General features: G+C 42.9%; 2 protein-coding genes across 2 annotated transcripts in view; one reads left to right on the top strand and one right to left on the bottom strand.

The window, feature by feature from the left end:
- Positions 1-274: 274 nt before the first annotated feature.
- On the top strand, positions 275-16,535 carry LOC115105026 (sodium channel subunit beta-1-like). The gene is made up of 5 exons (XM_029626552.2): positions 275-5,241; positions 8,233-8,470; positions 13,308-13,449; positions 14,167-14,238; positions 14,497-16,535. The coding sequence occupies exons 1-4, from the start codon at positions 5,047-5,049 to the stop codon at positions 14,231-14,233; spliced, it is 642 nt and encodes a 213-aa protein (XP_029482412.1). The 5' UTR covers positions 275-5,046; the 3' UTR covers positions 14,234-14,238; positions 14,497-16,535.
- Positions 16,536-17,797: 1,262 nt separating this feature from the next.
- LOC115104987 (protein Aster-A-like) overlaps positions 17,798-25,198 on the bottom strand; it is a 37,961-nt gene continuing 30,560 nt past the window's right edge. The window contains 5 exon segments of the mRNA XM_029626503.2: positions 17,798-20,839; positions 20,991-21,111; positions 22,821-22,928; positions 24,462-24,540; positions 24,843-25,061. Coding sequence (XP_029482363.2) covers positions 20,738-20,839; positions 20,991-21,111; positions 22,821-22,928; positions 24,462-24,540; positions 24,843-25,061 — 629 coding nt within the window. The 3' untranslated portion in view covers positions 17,798-20,737.

The following is a 25,198-nucleotide window of genomic DNA, read 5'->3' as shown; positions in this document are numbered from 1 at the left end:
ATGACTAAATGTTCTAATTGAGCACACACACACACACACACACACACACACACACACACACACACACACTTGATAGATAAACTGACTGTTGGTCATAGAGCCTCTATTCTTGGCACTCTGTTCCTAGTCAGTCTAGACAGGCAGGCACCACTGATGCGGGGTCCTCCGTAAGAGGGGACATGGCGGCTTCTCTCCCTCCCTCTTTCCCGCTCTCTCTCTCTGAGTCTGCCCATGAGTCAAAGCAGTTCAGCCTCAGGTTGAAGCAGTTCACACACACAAAAATCTCCACACACACACACACACACACACACACACACACACACACACACACACACACACACACACACACACACACAGAGTATTGGGCCTGGAGACAGGGAGAGGAGAGGATAGTGCTCCAAAGTCATTTCCTGATGGGTGTCTCACGACAACACACACACATCTGAGTGTGTGTGTGTGTCAGAGACCGAGACAGAGTGAGATAGGCAGCACGAGAGAGATATGGAGTTGAGCAAGGGCAGACGAGGATAAATGATCACTAGTGGGTTTGGTATCCATTAAGCAGGGAGGTAGTGATTTACGGGAGAGCATTTAGTTCATCAATATACTTTAGTCTGTTTCGAAGTTGGATAAATGGCCCTACTAGATAGATATTAGACAACAAACACTGCAGGCTGTGTCCCAATCGACAATATGCTGCCTTTTGAGCATTTAAAGGCAGGACGGTGTTTCTATAGATGTGTCTTTTAGGGCATGTGACATGCTCTCTTTGCCTGAACTGATAGAAGTCCCCAGACCACACTTGAATGTACAGCACTATGGACAACTCCTTCCCTGGAGATTCTAATTCAAATATAGAAAAATCCTAGGGGAGTGTCAATAGGCCATTTTCAGCACAGATCCAAGAATTCTTCAGGCATCCTCAAATGCAGTCACTTCACTAGCTGCCAGCGACGCTGGTCTAGATGTGGCAATTCCTCTGAGAAAATGAATGCAACAAACAGTACATTACACGTATTTGTTCCTATGGAAAGTTCCTTTCTTGGTTAGTGTCCAGGGACATGTCATGGATGTGTGCTATTTCCCCAGGCCGAGGGTGTGTATGCATCTCCACTGTGAATGGGTGATAACCTAGTCATGGAAACTGACGTGATCTGCTTCCCTTCTGTCTCTCTCCCTCTTTCCTTCGCTCTATAGATCCCTCTTTCATTCTCTCTATTTCTCTCTCTCCCTCCTTCACTCTACTGTAGATCACTCTCTTTTGTATGTTCTCTCTGCTTTTTCCTTCTATCTCCTCTCTGGCTCAGAGAATGACCTCCATCCATCCTCTTGCAATCCCGTCCGTTCCTAACAGTTGACTTTCCAACATCAGTCTGTAGGGACTGACAGATAGACAGCCTTTTCAGGGACTGAACTATAACTCACCATTTTGTATTGTTGCATTCAGACTGAGGGCATTCAGTAAATTGATATCAATGGCTAATCCCCGCACTGGCTCCTCCTAATCTAATCTGCAGTTTCTGGAATATTAGTTGCATAAGGCAAATCTCTGCCCAACCGTCAACAGATTACGCAACGGATTTGGATATTGTGCTCTGTGTCTGTCACATTACCGGAAATTAGTTTGCAGAAGGTTGATGATACAGTTGAAGTCGGAAGTTTACATACACTTAGGTTGAAGTCATTAAAACTCGTTTTTCAACCACAAATGTCTTGTTAACAAACTATATTTTGGGCAAGTCGGTTAGGACATCTACTTTGTGCATGACACAAATCATTTTTCCAACAATTGTTACAGACAGATTATTTCACTTATAACTCACAATTCCAGTGGGGCAGAAGTTTACATACACTAAGTTGACTGTGCCTTTAAACAGCATGGAAAATTCCAGAAAACGATGTCATGGCTTTAGAAGCTTCTGATAGGCTAATAGACATCATTTGAGTCAATTGGAGGTGTACCTGTGGATGTATTTCAAGGCCTACCTTCAAACTCACTGCCTCTTTGCTTGACATGTTGGGAAAAACAAATTAAATCAGCCAAGACCTCAGAAAAAAATGGTAGACCTCGACAAGTCTGGTTCATCCTTGGGAGCAATTTCCAAATGCCTGAAGGTACCACGTTCATCTGTACAAACAATAGTACGCAAGTACAAAAGTATCTATATCCACAGTAAAACGAGTCCTATATTGACATAACCCGAAAGGCCACTCAGCAAGGAAGAAGCCACTGCTCCAAAACCGCCATAAAAAAATCCAGACTACGGTTTGCAACTGCACATGGGGACAAAGATCATACTTTTTGGAGAAATGTCCTCTGGTCTGATGAAGCAAAAATAAAACTGTTTGGCCATAATGACCATCGTTATGTTTGGAGGAAAAAGGGGGAGGCTTGCAAGCTGAAGAACACCATCCCAACCGTGAAGCACGGGGGTGGCAGCATCATGTTGTGGGGGTGCTTTGCTGCAGGAGGGACTGGTGCACTTCACAAAATAGATGACATCATGAGGGAGGAAAATTATGTGGATATATTGAAGCAACATCTCAAGACATCAGTCAGGAAGTGAAAGCTTGGTCGCTAATGAGTCTTCCAAATGGACAATGACCCCAAGAAGACTTCAAAAGTTGTGACAAAATGGCTTAAGGACAACAAAGTCAAGGTATTGGAGTGGCCATCTCAATGCCCTGACCTCAAGCCTATAGAACATTTGTGGGCAGAACTGAAAAAGCATGTGCGAGCAAGGAGAGCTACAAACCTGACTCAGTTACACCAGCTCTGTCAGGAGGAATGGGGCAAAATTCACCCAAATTATTGTGGGAAGGTTGTGGAAGGCTACCCGAAATGTTTGACCCAAGTTAAACCATTTAAAGGCAAATGCTACCAAATACTAATTGAGTGTATGTAAACTTCTGACCCACTGGGAGTGTGATGAAAGAAATAAAAGCTGAAAGAAATCATTTTCTCCACTATTATTCTGACATTTCACATTCTTAAAATAAAGTGGTGATCCTAACTGACCTAAAACAGGGAATTTTTACTAGGATTAAATGTCAGGAATTGTGAAAAACTGAGTTTATGTACTTGGCTAAGGTGTATGTAAACTTCCGACTACAACTGTAGGTCACGGAGTCTGCACTTTGTTTGGATGAGTCTACCCACTCTGCATGTTCTGTTCCTCTCCTGCCCTCTCCTCTCGCTGTCTCTGCTATGAACAGCCGGCAGCAGCATCCACTCCTCCCCACTCTGCCTCTATCCTCTCCTCCCGTCACTCCTCTTCAAACAACGGCCTGCCACTGTTTGTGTACTCTATAATTACACTGTGTCAGTTTTCACCACTCTCCCTCTCCCTCCTCTGCTGTCTTGCAGCAATGGTGTGTCAGAATTATGTCCAGTCTTGTGACCTCCCCCAACCCCCTTCCAACTCTCTAATTTGCTGGATGATATGGTGGTCGTGTGAAATGTTGGTCGTGTGAAGAGTTATGGGTCCTCATGTCTGTGTTTCTTCCAGGTCCTTTCCTTTCTGAGCAGTCAAATCTTGCCATCCCAGTCCCCTTTCTACATGTCTGTCTGCATGGGCTGTCTCCCGACCACCCCCCCCCCTCTCCCCGTGTAGAAGTAGCTGATGTGATGAAACTGTGTGATGTTAACTTTCTCTCCTCCTCCCCCTCTCTCTCTGCAGTGAATCAGCAGGAATTACACCTGTGCCCTCCTCTTCCTCTCCTAGAAATGGCTGTTAACTCTCTCACTCTCTCTCCCTCTTTCCTCCCACCTTCTTTTCCTCCCTCTTTCCTTCCTTCCCTCCCGCCCTCCCTCTGTTTCTTCCTCTTTCTCTGCAGTATTCTACAGCATTGTCTCTCTCTCTGTGTCTTCATCTGTATCAGCATTCAGTCTTGCAATATTTCTTTCAGAGAGTTCTCACGTTGGTGCATATCAGGTACTGTAGTATATTATGAATGGTGACTATGAAATTCAACCAAACTATGCATTGGTTTATTTTTCAAGTCACTTTTCATCTGCCAGCCTGTGCAATGTGTATCCTGTCCCCTCATCTCATTACGGTTGAACAAATCACATCGCCAGAGGTCAAAGCTGAAAATAGCCCGAGATCATTGGTTGAGAGCGATGCAGGTGCAGATGCCTTTGTGGAAACTGCAAGGTGCAGTGTGAGAAAGAAACACTTGCAGTTACAGGTGTGTTGCTCTCGGCCGATGTACAGTATGTGACATTATGGCATATATAGACTTATGCGTCTATATATGCAAGTAGCTTACTTATATATACCTCGCAGACAGGCTGCAAGGAGACTAGCATCGCTCACTGCAATCTGTTTATTTCCCCTCAATTTCTACATCCAGGTCACCCTTAGCCATTGTAGCTTGTTTGGCTAATTCGTCAATAGACTATATGAATCTGAAAAAAAACCCACAATTGACCAAAACAACAACAAAACGTATATCGAAATTATGAGTGGAAATAAATAAAAAAATGCAAGAATTTATGCTCTGATATTGAAAAAAAGACAAGCATGCTATGAGCGATAGGAGCAAGCACGCAGAACAAAAACTCTTAATTATATCATTACCATATCATTATCATATTATCTGCCAATTCAATTGACAAGCATTAGGAGACAGTTTGCCTGCAACGTATTGAGATAATATCACTAGGGCGTTGGTCTTGTGTCAGCCGGTTCTCAAGCCATGGATCAATGAACAAGGATCATCACCCATGATGGCTCTCAGGCTTACTTCAGATTTACTCGTACACTGCACTCCATTTTAAGTGAACGTGGTTATAGTGACCAACCGTTTATAGTGATCAAATTATCGTGCTGCACGGATGTGACCACTGTAAAAGAGGAGTGCACTCCCACTGGGCATGGACGTCAATTTAACGTCTATGCCACGTTGGGTCAACGTCATTTCAATGAAATGACGTGGAAACAACGTTGATTCACCCAGTGTGCCCAGTGGGCTGTAAAAGCCAAATATCCATGGCTAGCACCAAATATCCATGGCTAACACCAAATATCCATAGCTAACTGTATGTTTGTTGTACTTTCTCTCTCCTCAGCGTCTCTATGCCATGGAGCCTGTGTGGAGGTGGACTCTGACACTGACGCAGTGGTCAGCGAAGGCTTTAAGCTGGGATGTATCTCCTGTAAGATGAGGGGCGAGGTGCCCGCCGAGGCCACTGTTGAATGGTCCTTCATGCCCAAAGGGGAGAGCGAGTTCACAAAAGTGAGTAGACACGGATCCATAGGGACAGTAGTGGGATAATATCCCAATTATCTCTCCTCCTCGTAAAATGTGCACCTGTTCACTTCCCGTCAATGATTTAAAAGGAAATGACTGGTAGAATAAGTATGGTACTCCCACTAGCCCGACTGCAGTGCTTTTACATTTGTGGGAAGTAGTGAATGAGTGCACACCTCAGGGGAAAATACTTATTGTTGAGACACACCGTCGATTCTCCACATTTCTCCTAAACTAAAAAAACACTATTGGTTGACCTAGCTAACTATGGCAAGGCTACTCATGATGTGTTGCTTGTTTGTTTTTTGCTTTTGACACAGCTTTGAGATGATGAAAACCGCTATAAAGAACATAATAAATAAATGATTAAACTGTGCACTCGCGCACTCACCCACATGGATTTAAAGGATTGGATTGGTGTTAACATTGGCTAGAGGGGGTTTGTTAAATCCATGACAGGGAGTGTGCAAGTGCACAATAAGTGATCCCTCCCAGCAGAGTTTTAAAAGTATCCCCGTTCATTCTGTGGGGATTGACCCCACGGAGAGTCAATGAGGTAGCGAAGCAGGTTGACTTGTCTGTTGTATCAGCAACAAAGGCAGGCCTTTTAGTTTCAATTTGGAAACAAGGTTTCATACGCAATTCATGAATGTTAGAGCCCCACTGAACACAATGACTACCAAGTCATCACACCAATGGGTGCTGTACAATGGAGACACATCAAGATAGATCATTTTAACTCATTCACTAAAAAGACAAAACGCATCAATCAAAACAAGCGTGGTTACATTTCATACGCAATTTCTATGTCAGCAAAACAAGTACACTCTTCTCCAGTGAAATGGGAGCTATCATTTATCATGAGAAAGAGCATCACAGCCATGCATTTTTCACGACAGGCTCTTTTCCTCAGTGTCAGATGTAAACATACACAACTTTCCCTACAAGGAAGGAGTCTGTTCCAACATCAATACAGGGTAGCCATTAGCTATTAAATCCCTCCAGCACATAACAGCATACATGAGGAGAGAGATCCCATTAGCTCTGTTTGTTTCTAAACAGCTAATGCATCAGGAAGTGATGCAGGCAGGCCGTGACTAAGACGGCTTCAACAAGGGCTCCTGCTGGGAGTGGCCGCAGCCAGTTGCCTGGTTTGACACTACAATATTTGGAAACTGTGAAACAAAAGTTTGGATGTTAAGTGGTGAATTTGTAAGTCGCTCTGGATAAGAGCGTCTGCTAAATGACTTAAATGTAAATGTAAATGTGAATCCGTTTTAGACCAGTGTGGATAACTAAAACAATCTCTTATTGATAGCAATTCATGATTTACATGGGTTATTGTGTGTACATATCCATACAAGTTAGGATTCAGCCCTCAGTATGCTGAGCATAATGCTGAAAGCATATACTCAAAAACAATAAAAGCCCTAAACTATTATGCATCAATAGCCGCTAGTAGGGGCCTCGTATTCCATCCAGTAACTTCAAACAAAAGAAAGCTCAGATTGATCTCATGAAACCGAACCCCAAGGAGAGGTCAGGGCTGGAGGTCAAGAGCAGAGTGACAGGAGTTAGACCTCTGACCATGCTATTCAGCCTGTTGTTTCATAGGGGTCAAGGGGCAGAGTCAGAAGACCTTTAGGCCTGTAGACCAGTCACTTCACCTGTCACTGTAGGTGGTCTTGTGTGGCTCATTTGGTAAGAGTGTGGCACTAGTAACCTCAGGGTTGTTGTTCGATTCCTTCTGGGGTCACATATTCTAAAATGTATGCATTGTCTAATACAAATCTCTTTGGATTAAAATGTATACACTAAATGACATATTATTATTATATTGTTTTACTGTAAAAATAAGAATCCCTGTTATAGACATGCATGCTGGACCAGGAAAAACACTGCACATGATACTTATGCTCGTTGATGTAAATTACTTAAATAAAAATACTTGGATGTTTTTTTTTACTCCATACGTTTTCCCTGACACCTAAAAGTACTCGTTACATTTTTTGAATGCTTAACAGGACAGGAAAAGGGTCTAATTCACACACTCATCAGGATAACATCTCTGCCTCTGATCTGGCAGACTCACTAAACACATGCTTCGTTTGTAAATTATGTATGAGGGTTGGAGTGTGCCCCTGGCTAGCTGTACACTTTAATAAAATAAGAAAATGGTGGAGTCTGGTTTGTTTAATATAAGGAATTTGAAACTATTTATACATTTTCTTTTAATACTTAAGTATATTTTAGCAATTACATTTTCTTTTGATACTTAAGTATATTTAAAAGCAAATACTTTCAGACTTTTACTCAAGTAGGATTTTACTGGGTGACTTTCACATTTACTTGAGTTATTTTCTCTTAAGGTATCTTTATTTTTACTCAAGTGTGACAAGTGGGTGCTTTTTTCAACACTGCTTATACTGTACTAACCAAATTGCTTTAGAAATTACTTTAATCTTTTTTTGAAATCACTCCATAATAAAATCATAACAGAACCAAAGTACCTGATTGAGCACTTAGTCCAGAGATATGAGCCCTGGTTAGTCCAGAGATACGAGCCCTTGTTGATGCAGAACATTGGTGCTTTGATTAAAGTGCTGCACAGATTTCATCCAGTAATGTAAAAATCATAATATGATCTGCCCAGCATGAGTGTGTTGGCTCACCAAACCCTGTCTCATATAACCTAGAATCGAAACTAAATAATCTTGTCCAAGCCAGAATAGCAGGATCCTCAATGTACACCCCTGGACAGGATGCTAGTCTATTGCAAGGCCTTTCCCCAAATGCATCTCCTTAATGCTTTAACAGTCTTTGGTATGACATGACCAAGGTTCAAACGGCCTACCTTCCAATCTCAGGGCATACGCTCTAACCACAAGGCCAATCCAAACTGATATGCTCCATTTAACAGGGAAACAGCATATTAGTTTGGATTGCAAGCTCACACCCCATTGTATTCTCCGATAGATCTACAGCTACGAGGATCTAATGAGCGACATTCCGGACGAGCGCTTCTACGAGCGTCTGGACTGGAACGGCAGCAAGAAGACCAAGGACCTGCAGGACGGCTCCATCTACATCCTGAACGTGACGTGGAACGACACGGGCACCTACCGCTGCATCTTTAACCGCACCCTCACCTTCACTTCCTACGGGTTCCACACTGACATCACCAAGATCGTCCACCTCAACGTGGTGCCAAGACGTAAGGCTTTGGCTTTAGGGTTCACAGGGTTAGGTCTAGGTCTAGACACAAATGAACACACACACAAACAGTATAGTAGACACACACCCTCATCTGGGGAGAGGGGAGAGGGAGAGAGGAGGGGAGGGTGGAAGAGAGGGAAATACTGTAGTACATTCAGATCACCCTTGTGAAAGTAGTGCCATGACATAGGCATACATATACCCTGCATGGAGAGGGTGAAGAGTTGGAGGGGAGAGAGGGTAGCGGGGTAGAGGGAGGGAAGGAAGGAAGGGAAGAGAGGGCAGGAGTTGACCGACACTCAATGTCCATGCCTGAATTGACAAAGGTGGCAATATTGTCCAAGCGGATGATGAACAAGGTGCATGAGTTATATGATTTTGATTTAGGGTTAGATGACCCATGGTAGGTTGGACCATGTTGCAAAATGGAAGCATTGATATCAAAATCAAGGACATATGACAGAGGGGCGAACAGGAAACAGTCATACATCTCATTATCTACACAGCTGTTGATGGATGGTAAGTAGTAGTAACCCCGTCACAGAAGCAGCCACAGCTGTCATTAAGTCTCATATCTTACAATCCAAAGGCTCAGCCACGCCAATGATTATCCAACAGATCACTGTCAATGACAGCTGACCATTAAGTAGATACTGTATCAAAAAAGACATACAGTAGAGACATAGATACAGTGCCTTCAGAATGTACACACCCCTTGTGTTTTTTGGCCCTGGCCTACACACAATACCCCATAATGTCAAAATAGAATCATCAAAACTTTTTTTTTTAAATATAAAAAAATTAAAAGCTGAAATGTTTTGAGTTAATAAGTATTCAACCCCTTTTTTTATGGCAAGTTATGGCCTAAATAAGTTCAATAAACATTTGCTTACCAAGTCATGTAATACATTTCATGGACTCACTCTGTGTGCAAAAATAGTATTTAACATTTTTATTTAACCAGGTAGGCCAGTGGAGAACAAGGTCTCATTTACAACTGCGACCTGGCCAAGATAAAGCAAAGTAGTGCGACAAAAAACAACACAGAGTTACACATAGGATAAACAAAAGTACAGTCGATAACACAAATAGAAAAATCGATATACTGTGTGTGCAAATGGAGTAAGGAGGTAAGGCAATAAATAGGCCATAGTAGCAAAGTAATTACAATTTAGCAAATGAACACTGAAGTAATAGATGTGCAGATGATGTGCAAGTAGAAATACTGGTGTGTAAACGAGCAAAAAAGTAAATAAAACAATATGGGGATGAGGTGGTTGGGTGGGCTATTTACAGATGGGTTGTGTACAGGTGCAGCGATCGGTAAGCTGCTCTGACAGCTGATGCTTAAAGTTAGTGAGGGAGATATACGTCTCCAACTTCCGCGATTTTTGCAATACGTTCCAGTCATTGGCAGCAGAGAACTGGAAGGAAAGGCAGCCAAAGTGGGTGTTGGGGATGACCAGTGAGATATACCTTCTGGAGCGAGTGCTACAGGTGGGTGTTGTTATGGTGACTAGTGAGCTAAGATAAGGCGGGGCTTCACCTAGCAAAGACCTGGAGCCAGTGGGTCTGACGACGAATATGTAGCGAGGGCCAGCGAACGAGAGCATACAGGTCGCAGTGGTGGGTGGTATATGGGGCTTTGGTGACAAAACGGATGGCATGGTGATTTTGTAAATGACATCGCCGAAGTCGAGGATCGGTAGGATAGTCAGTTTTACGAGGGTATGTTTGGCAGCGTGAGTGAAGGAGGCTTTGTTGCGAAATAGGAAGCCGATTCTAGATTTAATTTTGGATTAGAGATGTTTAATATGAGTCTGGAAGGAGAGTTTACAGCCTAGCCAGACACCTAGGTATTTGTAGCTGTCCACATATTCTAAGTCCGAACCGTTCAGAGTAGTGATGCTAGTCGGGCGGGCGGGGTAAGGGCAGCGATCTGTTGAAGAGCATGCATTTAGTTACTAGCATTTAAGAACAGAGTCCACGGAAGGAGAGTTGTATGGCATTGAAGCTCGTTTGGAGGTTTGTTAACAGTGTCCAAAGAAGGGCCAGATGTATACCGAATGGTGTCGTCTGCGTAAAGGTGGATCAAGGAATCATCAGCAGCAAGAGCGACATGATTTTTGAATAACTAACACATCTCTGTATGCCACATACAGATAATTGTAAGGTCCCTCAGTTGAGCAGTGAATTTCACACACAAATTCAACCACAAAGACCAGGGTGGTTTTCCAATGCCTCGCAAAGAAGGGCACCTATTGAAGGGAAAAAAGCAGACATTGAATATCCCTTTGAGCATGGTGAAGTTACTAATTACACCCTGGATGGTGTATCCCAGTCACTACAAAGATACAGGCGCCCTTTCTAACTCAGTTGCCAGAGAGGAAGGAAACCGCTCAGGGATTTCACCATGAGGCCAAAAGTGACTTTAAAACAATTAGAGTTTAATGGCTGTGATAGGAAAAAACTGAGGATGGATCAACAACATTGTTACTCCATAATATTAAACTAAATGTCAGAGTGAAAAGAAGGAAGCCTGTACAGTATAACACATATTCCAAAACATGCATCCTGTTTGCGATAAGGCACGAAAGTAAAACTGCCAAAAAATGTGGCAAAGGAATGAACCTTTTTATGTCCTGAATAGAAATATGTTTGGGGCAAATCCAACACAACACATCAGAGTACCACTCTTCATATTTAAAACCTCTTGCCTCTACTTGGGACGCTTGCGTCCCAACTAGAGCTCTGGAAATGCAAATGCGCTACGCTAAATGCAAATAGTATTAGTTAAAACTCAAAAGTTCATTAAAATACACATGCAGGGTATCAAATTAAAGCTACACTCGTTGTGAATCCAGGCAACAAGTCAGATTTTTAAAATGCTTTTCGGCGACAGCATGAGAAGCTATTATCTGATAGCATGCACCAATACACTACAACAGAAAAGCACAGCAGGGGACGTAAACAAAATAATTAGCATTTCGGCGTTACACAAACCGCACAATAAAATAGAAAACAGTCATTACCTTTCACCATCTTCTTTGTTGGCACTCCTAGATGTCCCATAAACACTATTGGGTCTTTATTTCGATTACATCGGGCCATATAAAGCCAAGATATCGTTATATGTAGACTGTGTGATAAACGAAAAAAACAGCGATTTCACAACGTAACGTCATTTTTTAAAATTCAAAAAGTAGACGATAAACTTTCACAAAACACTTCGAAATACGTTTGTAATGCTACTTTAGGTATTAGTAAACGTTAATAAGCGATAAAAATCATCCATAGGCGATGTAGAAATCATTAGCTGTCGTCTTGGAAAAAATTTCAGGAGAGAGCTCTTCCGGAATGATCTGGGCGGAGACCGGAGGTAAGTCGTGCCCCTCTTTCGGTTCAACCAAGAATCAAAGATGATTCAATTCACAAGACTCTAGACAACATGGGGATGCTGTGGGAGTTGAATGCTCGGTCTTATCTAATTCGGCTCACTGTTAACAATTGCTGGAAGTGGCGCAAGGATATTTATTTCCATTTTCTGTGATCAGGTTTTCCTGCGCTTTCCGATGTAACGCACGTTATGTAATAGCCACAGTCGTGATTTAACCAGTTTTAAAAACGTCCGAGTGTTTCCTATCCACACATTCTAACCATATGAACGTACTATATTCCTGGCATGAGTAGCAGGGCGCTGAAATGTTGCGCGATTTTTAACAAAATGTTCAAAAAAGTAGAGGGTCGACTGAAGTGGTGGCTGCATCATGTTATGGGTATGATTATCCCCTGAAAGGACTAACAAGTTTTTTTTTCAGATAAATAGAAACGTAATAGAGCTAAAAAAAAACAGGCAAAATCCTAGAGGAAAACCTGGTTCAGTCTGCTTTCCAAAATAATTCTCTTTTCAGCAGGACAATAACCTAAAACAAGGCCAAATATACACTGGAGTTGCTTACGTCATTGAATATTCCTGTGGGGCTTGGTCACATTTTTTACTTAAATCGGCTTGAAAATCTATAGCAAGACTTGAAAATGGCTTTCTAGCAATGATCAACAACCAATTCGACAGAGCTTGAAGAATTTAAAAAATATTGATGGGAAATGATTGTACAATCCAGGTGTGCAAAGCTCTTAGAGACTTCCCCAGAAAGACTCACAGCTGTAACCGCTGCCAAAGGTGTATTGACTCAGGGGTGTGAATACATATGGACATGTAAATTAGCCATTTCTGTATTTCATTTTCAATAAATTTGCAAACAGTTCTAAAAACAAGTTTTCACTTTGTCATTATCGTGTATTGTGTCAATGGGTGAGACATTTAAAAAGATAAATGTAATCCAAATTTGAATTCAGGCTGTAACACAACAAAATGTGGAATAAGTCAAGGGGCATGAATACTTTTCTGAAGGCACTGTACACACATAGAGACCTACAGTACTGCTTTATTGGACCTGCATTCGGATTAAGGATTTTTCTCAAGAGAGGAGCGGTCAAAGACTTCCAAGAGCTAAATTGCTTTCATAATCCTAAGTAATATTTTAAAAGCTTCCACAACGGTCGATGCAGTGTCTCTAGAGTATTGGGTTTAGCAGCAAGCTTAGTCAACTCACCCACTACTTGAAGTCATTCCAACAGTTTTAGTTGAGATTAATGTTGACCTTGAAAAACTGGTCCATTTCCAGTGAAACACTGAACCCTTGTGGATGTCTGGGGATAATTGGTTCATCATGTTTTATGAGGCATCAGAAATTCAGAAACCTGTATATTTTCATTGAAATAGCTTCTAATGAATTAAGGCGGTCTCCTTCTTAACTCCTAATCTCTTTCTCTAGTGACCAGGGGGATAGCGTCCATCTTGTCTGAGGTGATGATGTATGTCACCATCGTTGGGCTGCAGGTATGGCTGGTGGTAGAGATGATTTACTGCTACAGGAAGATATCAGCGCAAGGCGAGGAAGCATTGAGAGAGAGCGCGTGAGTAAACACACACACACACTGGTCCAATTCATCACAGACACACACACAAGAGCACACACTTACACGCTTTTTCCTCAATCTTCCTCTGAAAATATTTTCTTGCTATGTAATTTCCTAGTTAAAACTGTTATTTTCTAACTGCCTCTCTCTATTCTCTTTCCAACTGCCTCGCTCTATACTCTTTCCAACTGCCTCACTCTATACTCTTTCCAACTGCCTCGCTCTATACTCTTTCCAACTGCCTCGCTCTATACTCTTTCCAACTGCCTCGCTCTATACTCTTTCCAACTGCCTCTCTCTATTCTCTTTAACTGCCTCTCTCTATTCTCTTTCTAACTGCCTCTCTCTATTCTCTTTCTAACTGCCTCTCTCTATTCTCTTTCTAACTGCCTCTCTATTCTCTTTCTAACTGCCTCTCTATTCTCTTTCTAACTGCCTCTCTCTATACTCTTTAGCTGCCTCTCTCTATACTCTTTAACTGCCTCTCTCTATTCTCTTTAACTGCCTCTCTCTATTCTCTTTAACTGCCTCTCTCTATTCTCTTTCTAACTGCCTCTCTCTATTCTCTTTCTAACTGCCTCTCTCTATTCTCTTTCTAACTGCCTCTCTCTATTCTCTTTCTAACTGCCTCTCTCTATTCTCTTTCTAACTGCCTCTCTCTATACTCTTTCCAACTGCCTCTCTGCCCCCCTCTCTCCTATTCCTCACTCTCAGGGCGGAGTACTTAGCTATCGCTTCGGAGAGTAAAGACAATTGTGCAATGGTGGCAGTGACCGAATAGCACTGGTAGGTTTCCCCTCCTACTAATCCATAACTGGACTCTTGGCCGTTCATTGTCTGTTCTTTCCTTTACTCTTGTTCTGTCACTGATGGGAAGGAACTCATATCAGCACCCAGAACCAAATCATCAACATTTGAATGTTAAAGGAGAAGTTCAGGATTTTACAACTTGATATTAGATGGTTTCTCCCCGTAAAATATAACTTCTCCTTTAATAGTGGATTCATGGCATCTGTTTTCTTACAAGTTTTGTTTTCATTTCAGGTTAAATAATGGCTCCAAACGACGAATAGCTCTCGATAGCCCTTCAACACTTCACCCCTTCTTCCAGACTTCCATTATGACACCATCTCATTACCCCATCCAGGAGGAGCAGCCAAGAGGCTTGTCCAGAGAACAGATGGATGACAAGTGAAACAGCCGATGGAGAAAAAAAAAGGACATTACTGTATTTAAATGCAAATATACAGCATGAGTGTACTATCGAGCAGTACTATAATATCAAGAGTTGTATATACAGTACGTATGCTTAATTATGCAATCCAAATCTTCATTGTAATACTCCTACGTTATATTAAGTTAGTTCATACATAGCATTGTACATTAAGTATAGATGCATGTGTAGTGATACATCATAACCATTGGCATTAATATGTTTCTAAAGGTCAATTTCAGGATTCTAAAGTGTGTTTGTATCAAAGCAATTAGAGATCAGAACTCAACTGCAATCTTACTTGGCTTCAGTAGCCAGTCTTGATCAGACCTTCAATGGCTATTATGCACAGATCCAGACTAGCCTACCGGTATATTCAAAAGCATCCCAGTACAACCTTAAGAAAGTTATGCATTCAGGTTAATGAAATGAGTACCCTGGGGAGTAGTAGCCTAACATACGGTTGACTAGCTGGGATGGATTGTAATGGATTGTACACATCCAGAGCAACTATTTCTGTTTGACAACATCTGTCTACCTGTTAAAGGTTAAAGAATTAATGTTCTAGTAATGTTACCAATAGGATAACTCTCTCAAGCTCAAAAAGTACATTAGGATCGGGGCAAATTCACTATCCTGTGTCTAGTGTAGGACTCATGCCTGTACATACTGTAAATCGAGAAGGACTGTAGCTAACTATTTATCAATGCAATGGAATGATTTTCACATAACCGGTAGGTCTTATTGAGATTTTTGCGAGAGAAAAGGACGGTTGTGATTCGATGGACATTCATTTGGACATCAGCTTGTGAGGGTCGCTTATGTCAGACGACTTAAGGTAATGAGCATGGTCAATTCCTCAAAGCTATATATAATTATCCACCAATGTATCCTTCTAGAAAGTGTCACATTATAGCAGTGCCATTTTTAAATGTTGAGACTATCATTCTACCGTTGTGACTGGAAACCTCCATACATTAGACATATATTTATTGCAGTATAATTGCATTCTCTCCATATTTCATTAATGCTTCATTTGCTAGAATTTCCTGACCATATTTACAACAACCAAGGGCATGTCATATTAGCTACCATTTTACTACCGTGGGAAACTACCAGAATTTGTCCAGTGTGTCTGGAGCAGGAATGTCTGTGACTGGTCAAAGACCTGAAATGGTTTAAACAAGACGCTAAACTGGTTTAAAACAAGTTATTTAATGAAGATACCTAAATGTGAGCAGAAACTATACTATATACATAGTGTTGGCTTAGTGCTCATATCGATCAGTCCCTATGGAGCAGAGTACAGTGAGCTGCTATTGAAAACTGACATCCCCGTCGTTCCTATTTGGCAGTCAATTCTGAATTATACCTTCCAGGGGCAGAACACTGCCTAATGTGGACTGCCATGTTGCATGCATACTTTCTTGTGGAATGTCATTGGGATCTGGGTTTGCTACATTTGAAGTACAGAAAAGTGAAAGAATAATAGGATCGTTATCGCATGATAACTGCAACGCGTGAACAAATGATCATTCATTAGAATTCATGTTCAAGATTTTGAATGATTCAAAATTCCTTAAAAATACATTTTTAAACGTCACGCCGATTTGGTCAGGTTAGAGTTTCTATTCACCTTTCACAGAACTTCAACATTAAATAGCGGAATATATGTTGGGAAAAACAACAGGCTTAAAACAGGGAATAATCTACTTCTGCTGTAATTCAAAATGTTCATTGAAGAGAGCTTTTCCAGTTCACATTACTATGGAAATGTTGCTTGCCAAAACAGTCAGCTTTATACCATAATACAATTGTCATGTGAGAATGGAGTAGGCTTTATGTCTGGTTATTAAATCTAAACAATCTCTACCGTGTCAGATTTGTATATTTGGGGAAATGTTTGTGGGAACTTTTCAATCTCTTTCGCACGCAGAGAGAGACAGAGTGTGATGATATCATCTAAAGAGCATAGGGGCTACTGAAGTGTGGGACAGAAATGGCCTGTTGTACTGGCAGGCAGTCACATGTTGTATGGCTGTCAATGTGCTGTGGCTAAACTCATGATAGAGTACCTGACTGGAAACTGGTGATGTCACAGTGATGTAACATTTCCAGGAAATTGACGGGCTCACAGAGTCAGGCGGGTCAGATAGCAGATAGTGTAGTCTGTTGACCATGGCGTCAACCATGACCGACTTCGGCAGTGATCAAACACAAACGTTCCCTTATGACCTTTTAAAACCGCTCTTATTTAAATGACAATTCCTAAATATACTTTAACATAAATGGACAAGGTGCCTGAGGGTGGCCTTACAGTTAAGGGCGCTGCACATATACGTTCTCCCCCCATTCTAGCTTTGACTCGACTGATAGCTACGTTGAGGAAAAAAAAAGTGTACTTCTACGTTGAGGAAAAAAAGTGTACTTTCTATGCCTGTGATATGTGGCTGTCCCACCTAGCTAACTGAAGACAAATGCACTAAGTTGCTCTGGATAAGAGCATCTGCTAAATGACTCAAATGTTAATTGTACGTATCCTGGCGACAACACCGCATCTCCCTTCTCTCAGTCGCCCCTTTATTTAACAGAGAAGGTATGAAATTAACAAACAAACAAACAGGAGAGTTCAAGTTCTTCTTTTAAAACCAAACGACAAGGTTTGAAGTTCCCCATTAACTAACGTGTCCTCTGAAGCGCAGTTGGTACAGCATGGTGCTTGCAATGCCGGAACAGTGGGTTCGATTCCTGGGACCACTCGTAGGTATAACAAATGACTGCGTTGCTTTGGGTGAAAGCATCTACTAAATGACAGATATTATGATATATTATCTAATACGGTAAGCAGTATGACCACCCTTCAACCTAGAGAGATAGCAGGCCAGATCAATTCCTGTGACATGAATAGATTGAAACAGTGTCTCCTGCTCCTTGGTAATGATGTAGGCCAGTAGGTCAACTGTGTTTGTAGGTCAATCAACAGTATCGATCTACATGGACTTTGTCTGCAGTCGCTGTGATTGGCAGACATCTAAAAATCAATGAAATGCTTTGCCTCAACAGGTCAAAGCAACAGATAAGTTTGAATTTGGACACGCTGGGAAGTCAGAAAGATGACATAATTACACCGACTGTTTTGAAATACTTTTTAGTTCAACTTTTTATGAAAATGCTTAAAATGACACACACACACTTTAAAAAAATAAGACTCCGATGAGTTGTTGCATATTTTAGAGCTTTTCATTTCTCTCCAGGGCATTGTGTACAATCAAATCTTTTACAGTACATTTTGCTCCCCGTGACCCCCATCCCCCCTCCCTGACCCTAATAAATATAGTACATCCTTTGATCACTCACTGTTTGGCCGTGCACAGCAAGGCTCACACACTTGCACAGGCGAGAGACTGAAGGAGAGAGGGGGGCAGGGAGCACAACGAGGAAAGAGAGAGAGAAAGAGTGAAAGACAATAGGAAGGGGGATGAAAAGGAAAACAATGAGGAAAAGAGAAATGGTTTATGATAGACAGTGAGGGGGGAATCAGATGGGGGAGGGGGGGGGGGGCAGAAAATAAAATGAGATGACCTTACGACAAACAAAAACAAGAAAACAGGATAGACTACAAAATGAAGATATAAAATGAAAAGGAATAACATATCAATTTGAACTCGCAAACACAGTACTGCAATCGATTCCCTTTATCTTTTTCCGGGCCTAGACTTCTGGTTGGTCCTTTTTTAAATCCAGTCCAGTTTACACTAGAAAGTCAACTAGTTTATTGCATCTCTCTGTTTACCTGGTCTACGGCGTCTGCGTCCCAAAACGGCACATCCTTTCCTATGTAGTGCACCACACTATAAAGGGAATCGGGTGCTATTTGGTACGCAGACTGGTCTACAGAGTAGCCGGTAACCCTGAAACACTTCAAGTCCGATCCAATAATACAATTAGAAGTTGACCAAGTGCGGAAAAACAAACAAAGTCATAATCATACGAATCTTAATAATACCAAATGTAACAGTGACGATGTGACGATGAGGACACTTCTTTCTAATACATAGATTTCTCCGTCTTCTTCTCCAACTCCAGATCTTTGCTTGCTCGTCTCATTTTGCCCTAAACACACTTTGGTGACATACTACTTTTTACACATTCAAAAGGTAGTATAAATCACCAAATATCATTATTGCTATGACCAGGAAATATAAAATATTCCACTTTATAGCTCTTTCTTGGTCCGTGCTGAAGTATTAACACAGAGCATATAGAAGGGAGAAAAAAAATTCACTCGCATTGAGAGTGGGACAGGACTTTTCGAAATCAAAGTCGTGTAAAATAAATACTGTAATGGTCTGGCGCACACAATCATCCTTCGCTCGCTCTCTCTCAATTCCCAAAACGACCCAGTCACCCTCAAAAAGACAGCTAATGATAAACATGAGCTCGTAGAGGGTTCAGGAGTCTTTTTGTATTATTCACGTCTGGTTTTGAAATGACTCTCCCAGAGGACGGACTGCCTTTGTCAGAGATCAAGCCTTTAAGATGGAAGCTGCTGATCCCAGATGGATGGAGAGAAAGAGAGAAAGGAAGAACGACTAAAATGGTTGGATTACAGAAAGTCTCATGGATCTATCCCCTCTCTCGTCCCGCTCTCCTCATGTGTCCCTCATTTCCGGAGGCTCAAGGGGGACTTAGCTGAGCGGACCCCTCACACCGAGGCACATAAGTCCCCTAGGCTGGCTTCAGCTGGGAACAGAGCCATAGCTGTTTCTCAGGGCTGGGAAAGATCCCAATTTGCATCCATTTTGAAACACAAAGTTAATCCAGGTTGGCCCATTTTGAGAAATGCAGTCGGACCAAGTCAAGACAATCCATTTTGAAATGCGTTGGACCCGAGTCTATCCATTTGAAATGCGTTGGACCCGAGTCTATCCATTTGAAATGCGTTGGACCCGAGTCTATCCATTTGAAATGCGTTGGACCCGAGTCTATCCATTTGAAATGCGTTGGACCCGAGTCTATCCATTTTGAAATGCGTTGGACCCGAGTCTATCCATTTGAAATGCGTTGGACCCGAGTCTATCCATTTGAAATGCGTTGGACCCGAGTCTATCCATTTGAAATGCTTTGGACCCGAGTCTATCCATTTGAAATGCGTTGGACCCGAGTCTATCCATTTGAAATGCTTTGGACCCGAGTCTATCCATTTGAAATGCGTTGGACCCGAGTCTATCCATTTGAAATGCGTTGGACCCGAGTCTATCCATTTGAAATGTTTTTTTATATATTTTTTTTACCTTTATTTTACTAGGCAAGTCAGTTAAGAACAAATTCTTATTTTCAATGACAGCCTAGGAACAGTGGGTTAACTGCCTGTTCAGGGGCAGAACGACAGATTTGTAACTTGTCAGCTCGGGGATTCGAACTTGCAACCTTTCGGTTACTAGTCCAACGCTCTAACCACTAGGCTACCCTGCCGCCCCGAGTCTATCCATTTGAAGTGCAGCAGCAGGGCTGCACATGCTGAAATGCAGTCGATGGTCTGTCTTGAAAATGTCTCTTGGCTGCTCCGGCAGGGGAGATGGTTCAGGGAGAGCAGCATGGTTGGTTGCATGTGAGGAGCGGATGGTACTATACAAATTGGCCAGCCTTTAGCCCTGACTGTGAGAGATATGGTAATGTAATGACTATGTTATTGCTGTAGTCCTGAAGACATTCCCAGTCTAACTGTCTGGACGTGAGAGGTGGTGGTGACTATGGAAGGTGGAACTTGGACTGAGGTGTGGGGAATTATGGGTAGTGTAGTCCCCCCAAAGGTCTCTCACCCCCCAACCCCATTGCAGGTTGCTCAAACTGAGGCGTGGGGAGTTATGGGTAGTGAAGGTCCCCTTACAGGTAATTCCCACTCCCCCCACATCTCTTCCTGTCTGTTTTGAGTAGAGAAGCAGGAGTGGAGCTTCGGGGTCAGGTGAGAGTGAGTCGCTCTCCCTGATTGGCCCAGCCGGACCCTCCCCCTCTGGCTACCTCCCCCGTGGTCTATTCATACCCACTTGAGGGCTGGTGATGGCTGGAGGATCAGTGCTCAGTGAGAGACTCTGAAGTGGGGTTCGAGGGGGGATCCTGCTGGACTTCTGGAGTGACGACGCCACGGTGGAGCTTTTCCAACGACTGTTTCATCTGAGGGAGAGAGAGAAGACAGAGGAGGAGCCTAATGTCATTACAACAGTCATGATGACTCACTCATGAATAACAGTGAAGCCGTTTGTAAGCCTTGTGTACGCTTTGTAAATGACGTGCGCACATAGAAAGTAAACACACACACACACACCTGGTCTAGCAGAGTGACTGAGGATTGGAGGATCTGTTGCCATTTGCCCAGCTGGGCCTGGTGGAACTGTCTCTGGAGCTGCAACACCTGGGCCCACTCTCCTGCAGACTGGGGTAGAGGACTGGATGGAGAGAAGAGAGGAGAAGAATGAGAGGGAGGGAGAGAGAGAGAGAGCAAGAGAAGAGGAGTTAGTTCACATGCTAGAAATGCAGCGCTGGTGGTAAGTAATATCCAATGAAAGTGTTGGTTTCTTGAGCAACGGAAGAGAACAAAACTAAATCATAGAACAAAACAGAACAGTGGGAATCAGAGGTGCATTTAGTTGTAGTTTAAATCTAGAGAATAGGACAGTGTCACCTTGGTTTCTCAAATGACTGCCTCGCCTGGTTTACCAACTAATTCTCTGATAAAGTTCAGTGTGTCAAATCGGAGGGCCTGTTGTCCGGACCTCTGGCAGTCTCTATGGGGATGCCACAGGGTTCAATCCTCGGGCCGACTCTCTTCTCTGTATACATCAACGATGTCGCTCTTGCTGCTGGTGATTCTCTGATACACCTCTACGCAGACGACACCATTCTGTATACTTCTGGCCCTTCTTTGGACACTGTGTTAACTAATCTCCAGATGAGCTTCAAAGCCATACAACACTACTTCCGTGGCCTCCAACTGCTCTTAAACGCAAGTCAAACTAAATGCATGCTACTCAACCGATCACTTCCCACACCCGCCCGCCCGACTAGCATCACTACTCTGGACGGTTCTTAGGATATGTTGACAAATACCTAGGTGTCTGGTTAGACTAAACTCTCCTTCCAGACTCACATTAAGAATCTCCAATCCAAAATTAAATCTAGAATCTAAATCTAGAACCTATATCGCAACAAAGCATCCTTCACTCATGCTGCCAAACATACCCTTGTAAAACTGACTATCCTACCAATCCTTGACTTCGTTGATGTCATTTACAAAATTGCCTCCAACACTCTACTCAACTAATTGGATGCAGTCTATCACAGTGCCATCCGTTTAGTGACCACAGCCCCATACACTACCCACCATTGCGACCTGTACACTCTCGTTGGTTGGCCCTCGCTTCATACTCGTTGCCAAACCCACTGGCTACAGGTCATCTACAAGACTCTGCTAGGTTAAGCCCCGCATTATCTCAGCTCACTGGTCACCATAGTAGCACGCACTCCAGTAGGTATATCTCACTGGTCACCCCCAAAGCCAATTCCTCATTTGGTCATCTTTCCTTCCAGTTCTCTGCTACCAATGACTGGAAAGAACTGCAAAAATCTCTGGAGCTGGAGACTCATATCTCCCTCACTAGCGTTAAGCACCAGCTGTCAGAGCAGCTCACAGATCACTGCACCTGTACATAGCCCATCTGTAAACAGCCCATCTACCTCATCCCCATACTGTATTTATTTATTTATCTTGATCCTTTGCACCCCAGTATCTCAACTTGCACATTCATCTTCTGCACATCTACCATTCTAGTGTTTAATTGGTATATTGTAATTACTTCGCCACCATGGCCTATTTATTGCCTTAACTCCCGTATCTTACCTCATTTGCAGTCACTGTACATAGACTTTTTGTTTTCTTTGTTCTACTGTATTATTGACTGTATTTTTTTTTTATTCCATGCGTAACTCTGTTGTTGTTGTACTGTGTCGAATTGCTACGATTTATCTTGACCTTGGTCGCAGTTGCAAATGGGAACTTGTTCTGAACTAGCCTACCTGAGTAAATAAAAGGTGAAATAAACCTCTGATGGGTAAGTAGTAATGACTATAATATAAAGACGTATCCTGGCTTGGTTACCTGTCAGACAGAGAGAAGGAGTGCCACGTCTCCAGTGTGTGTGCAGCTCTCTCCAGAGAATACAACTTGTAAAACAAGAGCATGTTGAGGGCCACCAACACCACCAGACTAGAGGAGAGAGAGAGAGAGAGCGAGAAAGAAAAGAGAAGAGAGTTGAGAGAACAAAAAAAAGCAGAGAAAGAGAGGTGGTAAATGTATTGACATAAGTATGGGCCAAAAACAGAGGGAGCGAGACTAGGTTATGAATAAAAGGGGACAACATTCAGGAATGAGAACTCCAGAAGGAATGGGAAAAGTGGTTGTACAGCTCAAACTGTATATACACACACACATTTTTGGACAACAAATCAATCATACTACATCAAATGACAGAGCAGACTTCACAACACTGAACATGTCATTCGGCAAGACATTGACGATTATTATACGGTACCTGACACAGATCCTATGCACATGAAGCGATAGAGAAAGAGAGAGAGAAAGAGAGGCAGCGGGAGGCTGTTAGTAAGCAGAGGAGATATTAATTTCATTGAACCCCCTCCCAAACACTTTGACGACATGGATTACAGAAAAAGACAAAACAAGCATTCAGACATTTGTACACTAGTGGAACTCACATACTGTGGTGGTTATGGTAATGCTACAGGGATGAGAGGCCCCGAAAACACTTTCACAATCACTCACAAACAGTCCAATCCCAACTTGAGTTAAGTGTAGGTTATGTATTGATGTCAAATGGGAGAATTGTGTGAAATGTGTGTACTGTCATTTCTGGACTATTAAGCGCACCCACTGAATTTTTAAAAATATGTATTTTGTACATAAATAAGCCGCACGTCTATAAGCCGCAGGTGCCTACCGGTACATTGAAACAAATTAACTTTACACAGCCTTTAAACGAAACACGGCTTGTAACAAAAATAAATATGCTTTTAAACTAAACACGGCTTGTGACAAAAAAAATAAAAAATAGCAGTAAACAGTAGCCTACCAAGAAAGTCATTGGTCACTATCTTCCTCCTCCTGTGCACTGAAACCACTGAAGTCATCTCCTTCGGTGTCGGAGTTGAATAGCCTCAGAATTGCTTCATCCGATGTTGGATCGCTGCCCTCTTCAACACGCAGCAGTCCAGCCTTTCGAAACCCGTTGATGATAGTGGATTTTTTGACAATGCTCCACGCTGTCAGCAGCTCTATTTCCTTTTCCAACAGCCAGATCGATCGCCTTCAACTTGAAAGCTGCATCATATGCATTTCTCCGTGTCTTTGCCATGATGAGGGTGACAAAATGACTACCGTAATCAGAATGATGGGAAGTTTGAGCGCGCTCGATTCACGTCACATTATGTGACGGTGCTCAGTTTTTTGGCGGCATGAATCTTGTGAAAGCGGGAAAAATCCATAAATTAGCCACGTCATTGTATAAACCACGAGGTTCAAAGCGTGGGAAAAAAGTAGCGGCTTATAGTCCAGAAATTACGGTACCTCAAGTATGGATTCATCCTAAAGCGCTCTGATAAGCTCATAAACTGGACAAGATCAGGCAATTGATCATTCCCTTGGTTTACTACTACTAAGGGACAGGGGAAACGATCAACAATCAGGGTTTCTTTTCACGCACGCCGAGAGGTCGGTACTCACATGAAGCTGACTATGAGCAGTATGGTAGAGATGCTGCTGCCTCCACCACGCCACCGCTCTCCGTGCTTGTACTGACCACCTGGTCAAAAGGGAAACAAGTGACTTACTGCCAGAAGAGCCTGGATGCAGTTCCAAATCACACCACCAGATGTCAGTGTATAATGCAAAGCAGAGCACCACTGTATGAATTATCATAAACCTGGAGACATAAGTTTGATTGACAAGAGGTGAACATTGAACTCTCTTCTTGACAATATTTTATATGGGTCTTGTTTATTAGGCATCAAACGGAAGAAGATTTACTGAAAAGGGGAGGGACTATGTTTCAGTGTGCCCTAATCAATACGACCTCCTGACACCACCACGACCCTGTTGACTTACCCGCCTCTCTCCGCTCCTCTCCCATCCCTCGGTCCCCACGCTCTCCACCTCCCGTGGCCCCTCCCTCTCTCTCCCGGTCCCCCGGACGCCGGGAGCAGGTGCGTTTGCGGCGCCGCAGGGCCGGGGGTGTCTTGGCAGAGTCTGCCCCCACCACATCCCCAGAGGTCACCACTGACACCTCAGACTGGAGCAGGGTCTCCAGCTTACACACCTCACTCTCTGATAGGGAGGGAGAGGGAGCGACAGAGAGCGAGGGAGGGAGCGACAGAGAGCGAGCGACAGAGAGCGAGGGAGGGAGCGACAGAGAGCGAGGGAGGGAGCGACAGAGAGCGAGGGAGGGAGCGACAGAGAGCGAG

This window comes from Oncorhynchus nerka, linkage group LG3, assembly GCF_034236695.1.
Source record: "Oncorhynchus nerka isolate Pitt River linkage group LG3, Oner_Uvic_2.0, whole genome shotgun sequence".
Lineage (NCBI taxonomy): Eukaryota > Metazoa > Chordata > Actinopteri > Salmoniformes > Salmonidae > Oncorhynchus > Oncorhynchus nerka.
Note: the sequence above shows the minus strand (reverse complement) of the source record. Positions and strands in the feature narration are given on the sequence as shown.

What these genes read in the sequence shown, in the direction of transcription:
- LOC115105026 (XM_029626552.2), top strand. Translation starts at nt 5,047, where the DNA reads ATGTTTGTTGTACTTTCTCTCTCCTCAGCGTCTCTATGCCATGGAGCC. An exon ending in GGGAGAGCGAGTTCACAAAA is followed by an intron (nt 5,242 to 8,232) that starts GTGAGTAGACAC and finishes ATTCTCCGATAG; the next exon opens with ATCTACAGCTACGAGGATCT. An exon ending in GAAGCATTGAGAGAGAGCGC is followed by an intron (nt 13,450 to 14,166) that starts GTGAGTAAACAC and finishes CCTCACTCTCAG; the next exon opens with GGCGGAGTACTTAGCTATCG.